The sequence below is a fragment of the Ctenopharyngodon idella genome, chromosome 24 (genome assembly GCF_019924925.1).
Source record: "Ctenopharyngodon idella isolate HZGC_01 chromosome 24, HZGC01, whole genome shotgun sequence".
Classification (NCBI taxonomy): domain Eukaryota; kingdom Metazoa; phylum Chordata; class Actinopteri; order Cypriniformes; family Xenocyprididae; genus Ctenopharyngodon; species Ctenopharyngodon idella.
In genome coordinates, this window is record NC_067243.1 from 6,384,513 (window position 1) to 6,392,238 (window position 7,726).

The 7,726-nt window shown below is 36.2% G+C and overlaps 1 protein-coding gene across 2 annotated transcripts; it reads left to right on the top strand.

Annotated features, from left to right (window-relative positions):
• Positions 1-186: 186 nt before the first annotated feature.
• chchd3b (coiled-coil-helix-coiled-coil-helix domain containing 3b) lies at positions 187-7,383 on the top strand. Of its 2 annotated transcripts, XM_051884158.1 has the most exons (9): positions 187-601; positions 1,474-2,362; positions 2,791-2,884; positions 2,973-3,153; positions 4,884-4,898; positions 5,240-5,323; positions 5,442-5,512; positions 5,806-5,941; positions 6,902-7,383. In XM_051884158.1, exons 1-9 carry the CDS (start codon positions 524-526, stop codon positions 6,926-6,928), a joined length of 1,575 nt encoding a protein of 524 aa, XP_051740118.1. In that variant the 5' UTR covers positions 187-523; the 3' UTR covers positions 6,929-7,383. The 2 variants fall into 2 exon arrangements, with proteins under 2 accessions (XP_051740118.1, XP_051740119.1); XM_051884159.1 differs by lacking the exon at positions 4,884-4,898.
• The last annotated feature ends 343 nt before the right edge of the window (positions 7,384-7,726 follow it).

Here is a 7,726-nt window from a genome sequence, read left to right on the forward strand (position 1 = left end):
CACTTATTGTTAATGCTGTAACATAAAAATAATGAGTTTGGGCTAAAAAAAAGTTTAAAGTATGAGATTTACATTTTTAGTAAACAGAACAGTTTGTTTTTGCCACTTTTAATAATAATAATAATAATAATGAATAAATAATCACATCATGTATTATTAACACACCTTATAAGCCACGCCCCCAAACAAATCGCGCAAAAGCACAGAATGTCCACTTAAAGTACTTCTAAACGTAAAATATTGTATGATCCCAGATAATATATATTGACAAAAACATTTATTGTCCATTATAAACGTTTATTTTCTGACAGAAATAAATCGCTTGCTCTGAGGAGGTTTGAATGAACGGGGGGCTGTAGAGAAATTCCTCAGGGTGTGAAAGTGGGAAGGGCCGAACCAAACACGAGCTTTTGGGCTGATAGCGAAGCCCGTACTGAATTTCCCATCAGATAAATCCCATTTTTGTATTTTATTTACAATATTTATCACATTAAACTAGAGATATAGGTACACCGTCGCCGTGATGGGAGGCAACAGCAGCTCGCGCCACGTTTCCCTCGACGATGAAGCCGTTGAGGTAACATTCGTAAAGGGCATTCGGGTAAGTGTACTAGATAACAATAAACTTATGAAGAAGAGTTTTTCCTTTTCTTTATTAAGTAATTATAACTACATTATCTCCATTGTTCATACAAAACTATCTTTGGTGCGTACTTAACGTTACTTGTATGTACTTGCACTGCAGTTTCACTGATTCAGTGAACATTATATCATTGTAATATCGTGCAAATTGCATGAAATGCATTGTTTGTGGAGATTTTGTGGGTGTAGAACAAAATGTACTGCAGTGCATGTTATGTTATGTTAAATATAGCCTATGGGTCATGCATGTTGACCTGCTCTGCATACTTAGCATGCATACTACACCTATACATGACTGGTAAACTTTCTCATTACTTGTACTATAGACATAGTGCTTTCGAAACAGACTTGTGCTTGACTAGTGACTGCAGAGCCCCACACCAACCTAATAGTACTGATCATGGTACAGGCATGGTATTACCAGATTAAATACGGTAATACCATGTTTTTGGGTATGTACCATGAAAATACAATGGTACATGAATTTGGTTGCCAGTACCATAGTATTGTCAAAGTACTTCTTTCTAAGAACAGAGTAATTAATGCAAATTCTATCAATTGCTGCGTTATTTGCAGCTGCTTGCATCTGCATTTGCAAAAATAACACAACATCAGCTAATAAAGAGCCACGAATCCTGATATTATTATCGCAAAGTTTAGTAAATTCATTTTGGGCAACAGTAATCTGGACCCAAAATTTATACAAGATCCTTGTGGGACCATCTTTTAGGTGATGCAGAAAAATGTTTTTAGTTTTCATTGTAAAACGCAATATTTTAATGAACAAGAGAAAATGTATATCAATGCTATTTCTGATTTGATGATAAACAGCTTTCAGAGAGAGTGATTGAACGAATGAAGGAGTCTCCACCTGTGGTTCGCCCGCAAGCACCAACCAGATCCTTTATGCAGTCACCATCAACTCCTCCTGTGGTTCCTCTGGTTGAGTGTTCAGTTCCAAATGAACGTCATGTGCCCATAATGCCTCATTCTCCATCATACGCTAGTGCTTTGGTCCCTCCTCCTCTTTCGAAGCCAATAACACCTTTAGTGCCTCCTGTGACTGAGGAAACATCTACACCACCTTCATCTGTAGAGTCACCTACAGGTAATGAGCATGTAGTTGTACCTGATCCTCAACCTGCTGAACCCATAAATGCTCCTTCACGAGTCTCAAGTGAACCACTAACTGCTCCTCCATTAGTGGAACCAACCAGTGCACCTGTTGAACCCTTAATACCACCTCCTGTCACAACCTCTACTACTGAACCTGTAACCATTCCACCTTCACCAACTACAGACCCACTTACTGAACCTGTAACATCTTTAGAGTCCTCTGTTGAACCTGTAGTTGTACCTACTGAACTTCTCGTTCCATCTGCTGAACTGATTGAACCTGTAGAGACTCCATCCTCCTCTACTTTATCTGCTGAACCAACATCTGCTGACGCCATGGACTTACCTGTTCCTCCACCTGTTGAGCGTGAGACTTCACACTTCCCAATCTCCATACCTGATCCCATTCCATCAATCCTGGAGGAGTCTACTGTGTCACCATCTGCTTCAGATGTGGTTTCGCATGATGAAATGCCTTCCAAGATGCAAATGGGTCCACTTTCAATTGAAAAACCTCTGGTTCCTCGTCTTCCTCCAGTTGAGGAACCTGTTGTTCCTTCCTTAATCGACCAAGTCGAGGTTTTTCAACCTCAAACACATGTTGGTAAGTTCATAATCTGGTACATTAGTCTTACCAAAGTCTTTCTGGTTAATTTTTTTACTGATTGACCAGCAAAGTCTCCAATTGTATCTCAGCATTTTATACAAATGCTTAACTCAGTCTTGAAGTCAATGAAATGGTACAGAGGCATGTAAAGCTGGTTTGAAACAATGTGTATTGTGAAAAGCAAATCAATTTGACTTGATGTCCGTATTGTGACGTACATCTGAGTTTAACAGATTATCACTAGAGAGAAGTCTGTCATTTCCACCAGAAGGACCAGTTATGGCATTTTAAATATACATTAGAAAATAGATAGGGTGAATTTCCATCTCATGATGACTTTAACATCTCAGAAACTTGATTGTGTTCCATAAATTCATGAAAAATCTCCATTCACCCTCAAATGCGGCTGTGTTTCTTCTGGTTAGTGAATGAGGAAAAGCTCCGGAAGCAGATTAGAGAAGATCTCCAGAAGCTCCTGAACGAGGAGATGAAGACGGCAGAGCGTAATATGCTACAACAGTAAAAACTCATCTGATCTTTCAGCATCATACCCAAGAATGCAGTGAGTTTTAGTGTTTAAACTGTATTTACTGTGTGTTTTCGTAAGGCTGGAGGAAGAGAAAGCTAAAGCTAAGGCCCAGGCTCAAGCCGCAGCCCGACTCCAGATTCAGGAAGAGGTCCAGAAGGTTCTGGAAGAGGAGAAGGCGTCCTATCAACAGACTCTAGCTGATGCCATTAGGAGGGAGCAGGTGAACGTTCAGGATGAGCGCCTCATAACTCAGTATTATGTAAGTCAGCTTCTGCACACAGGATCTTGCTCGTTGTGTGTTGTTTGTGTATGTGCCTCGAGTGTACATGTTTCTGACAGTTTGAGCAGCTTATTCTGTCGCATAACAAAAAAATACTGTTGCCATACTGTGGTATCATATGGTACTTTCACATAGGGTATTTACTCCATGGTCCTTCAAAGAATATTTTGGTTTACTATCATACATGTGGGGGGAAAAAAACCATAATAGTAGCATGGTATCATGCAGGGTTATTATAGTCAACTAAAACTGAAACCATGAAAAACATATATTTCTAATAATTAATATTTCTCATTTTCATTTAGTTTAACCTGATTTACTAAAATAAATGAAACTGAAATAAAAATGAATATAAACAAACAAACAAACAAACAAAATAACAACAAAATTACTAAACTTTTTTTTGTAAAAATTATTTATTATGTGAAAACTGCAAACAGAATGATGACATTTTAACGAATTTTACATCAGAGAGAGAAGAAAAAAATGTATATAGAAAAATGAGAACAAAACAACTAAAAGATGGATGGATGGATATATGACTAGATAGATGGATGGATGGATGGATAGATGCTAGATAGATAGATAGACATATGGATGGATGGATGGATGGATGATATATGGATAGATAGACGGATGGACGGACAGAAATGGATAGATAGATAGATAGATAGATAGATAGATAGATGGATAGATGGATGGATGGATGGATAGATGGATGGACGGACAGAAATAGATAGATAGACAGATAGATAGATAGATAAACGGATAGACAGACAGAAATAGATAGATGATAGCTAGAGGATGGATGAATGGCTAGATATATGGATGGATGGATGGACGGATAGATAGATAGATAGATAGATAGATAGATAGATAGATAGATGGACCGATCGATAGATAGATAGACGGATGGACGGACAGAGAGATAGATAGATAGATAGATGGATGTATATATGGCTAGTTATATGGATAGATAGATAGATAGATAGATGGCTAGATATATGGATGGATGGATGGATGGATAGATCGATGGATAGATAGATGGATAAACGGATAGACAGACAGAAATAGATAGATGATAGATAGAGGATGGATGGACGGATAGATAGATAGATAGATAGATAGATAGATAGATGGGCCGATGGATAGATAGATAGACGGATGGACAGATAGAGATAGATAGATAGATAGATAGATAGATAGATAGATAGATAGACGGATGTATGGATGGCTAGATGGTTAGTTATATGGATGGATGGATGGATAGATAGATGGCTAGATATATGGATGGATGGATGGATGGATAGATCGATAGATAGATAGATAGATAGATATATGGATGGATGGATGGATAGAGTTACTGTATATATATGCACATAAATATACAAATACACATGAAAATAATAGTAAAATTAATAAACTTAAACTAAAATAATAAGAAAATGGAAAATATCAAAATAAAAACTAATTCAGAATATTAATAAAACTATAATAGTGTCTCAATGATACTAAAATAACTATATTGCGTAAGGTTTTCTCTCTATCCTCCTCTACATTGATCTCATGTGTTGTCTTTGTATATTGCTAAAGTCCAAACGTTAAAAATGCATGAAGTAAGTGAGATGCTGGTGCTTTACTGCTGAACTCCACTGTCGCTCATTTCCTTTCCATCTCTCTCTTTCTCTCAATCTGCTCGTGTCTTCCAGTGGATGGAGAGGAAGGTAAGACGCTGCGGCTTCATTCGGCCAGTCACTCGCTCTTTCACTTTTTCGAGAGAGATTTGTGACCATTTCTATATCAGCAAGATGTGATGAGTGAGTGAATGCTTTAATACAAGGTTAAATTAGTTCAGTTTCATTTGCATTCACAGTATATTACATGTTTATCACACACAGAAACAGCCTTTGGTGTAAATTTAGTTATTTTCCAGTTTAGAGGTCATGTGTGAGCAAGACTGTTTGTATTGTACATCAAAAAAATGCATGTGTTTTTAAACTCTATTTACTACAATGATCAATTATTTTTATGGGAGATTTACAGTCACAACATGTTTTATCTTTAGGCTCAGAAGCTGGATGAGAAGGAGAAAGATCTGAAAAATCAGGACACTCTGTTCCGGGAGCAGATCGCCAAGATGCAAGAAAAGGCAAAATGATTCATCCCATCTTATATATACTCTCCATAACTTTTTCAGAGTGATGTCACCTCTGCATAAGCAGTATATTACATGTGTTGTTGACCGTCTCCATTTTGTTGTCGTACAGACGGTTCAATTCACTAAAGTCACAGCTGAAAATTACAGGAAAGGCTTAGAAGACGCAACCAACCGATTCAGGTGAGTGTGCAAGACTGTGATTTTAGTTCTACTAATATTTTGTATTAGCTTTTATTTTTATATTTTTAATTTTCATGTTAATTTTAGTTTAATGGTCACACTTTATATTAGGTGTCTTTTAACTACTATATTTCATTTTTGGGTGAACTAATCCGTTAAGTTTTTCAACCAATACTTATATTATATTTCACTTTAGCTTTATTTCAATGAACAGAAATGTTTTAATAGTTTTAGTTAACGATAATAACCCTGGTGCAAGATCAGTAAATCAGTGTTTGTTTCTCTGTCTCCAGACGATACCAAATCCAGCCAGTGTGTTTGGATCTACAGAGTCAGATAATGAAGTGTTACGCTGAGAATAAAGGTCAAACTATGAGCTGTTCCAACATCGCATCACTGTACATTCAGTGCGTGGACCGCGCCAAACAGGTAAACCGGACCCTTGGATTAACATGACACGACTTACTATGGAAGCTTGTTTCCACCATGGAATGAAAAAAAAAAAAAGGATAATTGTGACTTTTTATCACACAATTCTGACTTTTTTCTCACAATTGCGAGTTATAAAGTCAGAATTGCGTGATATAGTCGAAATTGTGTGATATAAAGTCACAATTGTTTTATAAAGTCATAACTGCGTGATATAAAGTCAGAATTGTGATATAAAGTCAGAATTGTGATATAAGGTCAGAATTGCGAGTTAAAAAAATTAGAATTGTGAGTTATAAAGTCAGAATTGCGTGATATAAAGTCAGAATTGTGATATAAAGTCAGAATTGCGAGTTAAAAAATCAGAATTGTGAGATATAAAGTCAGAATTGCAAGATATAAAGTCAGAATTGTGTGATATAAAGTCAGAATTGTGAGTTATAAAGTCAGAATTGTGATATATAAAGTCAGAATTGCGTGATATAAAGTCAGAATTGTGAGTTATAAAGTCAGAATTGTGATATATAAAGTCAGAATTGCAAGATATAAAGTCAGAATTGTGATATAAAGTCAGAATTGCGAGTTAAAAAATCAGAATTGTGAGATATAAAGTCAGAATTGCGAGTTATAAAGTCCAATTCTGAGGGAAAAAGACTTTTTCAGATTTATATCTCACAGTTCTGACTTTATAACTCACAATTGCGAGTTTATATCACAATTCTGAGAAAAAAGTCAGAATTGTGAGATAAGAAGTTGCAATTGCCTTTTTTATTTTTTATTCAGTGGCGGAAACAAGCTTTCATAACTTACTGATAAAAATACTGATTAAGAATGTTTTTTTTTTTTTTTTTTTGCTGTGTAGATTAGAGGATATCTTGAAATAAGACTTTAAAAAAAGTGGTTCAAAAAAGAATTACAGAAATATTTACACAATTTTTTGCATTTAATTTTTTTTTCCAGGATAAAAAGTTAAGCACTGGAGGTTAACTTACCGGCCTGAACATCAGATCTACAGTGTCATGGTGAAAGAAAAAGGGCAGAAAATACACACATCTAAACCAGTCCTAAAACTCCAGACCTTTATAGCAAAATGTGCCAGTTAAACATTTCCCACTGGAAGCGTGAGAGAATTTCATCCCTACAGAAAAAAAGGAAATTTTACACATTTTAGCAGTTTTGAATATGCGTTTTCATGAGCCATGATTGGACATTGATAGTGAAATACCTCAAACTCTTTTAACTGTGAACCGTGAGCTAAATGTTTTCAGCGTTGTTTGTCTGCACAGACATAGTAATGTTTCTTGATCAGTAACCCTTTGTTTCAGAAAAATAGTGCACACTTTTTTACATGACCAAAAAATACAAAGCGATGCACAATCTGGAAGCTGCTGTGTGAGGACACATTTTTGCATAGTAAAAAGTTTGTGCCTTTTCCTTTGAAATGTTTTTTATGGTCATTTTGGGTAAAAGTGATTGGCTTCAGCAGCACAGTTTGGATTTCATCCAAAAAGCAAAATGGCAACCCGTAAAATAATGGGTGTAGGTCACATTATTTTGTAGGTTCTTCATTGTGCAACTTTAAATAACATATTTCCACTAGATGGGGCTGTCGCCCACAGTCTGTGGCCTGAAACTGAACGTTATTGTCAAATTCTTGATGTATTGTGGAACCACGCTGGTCTAGAAGGTTAAAAGGACGACCAACCCTCTCAGCAATCCCATTTTCCCAAGTCTCTGATCAACAGAATGACAATAAGTTCAGTATGAAACGAACATGACCAGTAA

What these genes read in the sequence shown, in the direction of transcription:
- chchd3b (XM_051884158.1), top strand. Translation starts at nt 524, where the DNA reads ATGGGAGGCAACAGCAGCTCGCGCCACGTTTCCCTCGACGATGAAGCC. An exon ending in GAGCGTAATATGCTACAACA is followed by an intron (nt 2,885 to 2,972) that starts GTAAAAACTCAT and finishes TGTTTTCGTAAG; the next exon opens with GCTGGAGGAAGAGAAAGCTA. An exon ending in GACGCAACCAACCGATTCAG is followed by an intron (nt 5,513 to 5,805) that starts GTGAGTGTGCAA and finishes CTCTGTCTCCAG; the next exon opens with ACGATACCAAATCCAGCCAG.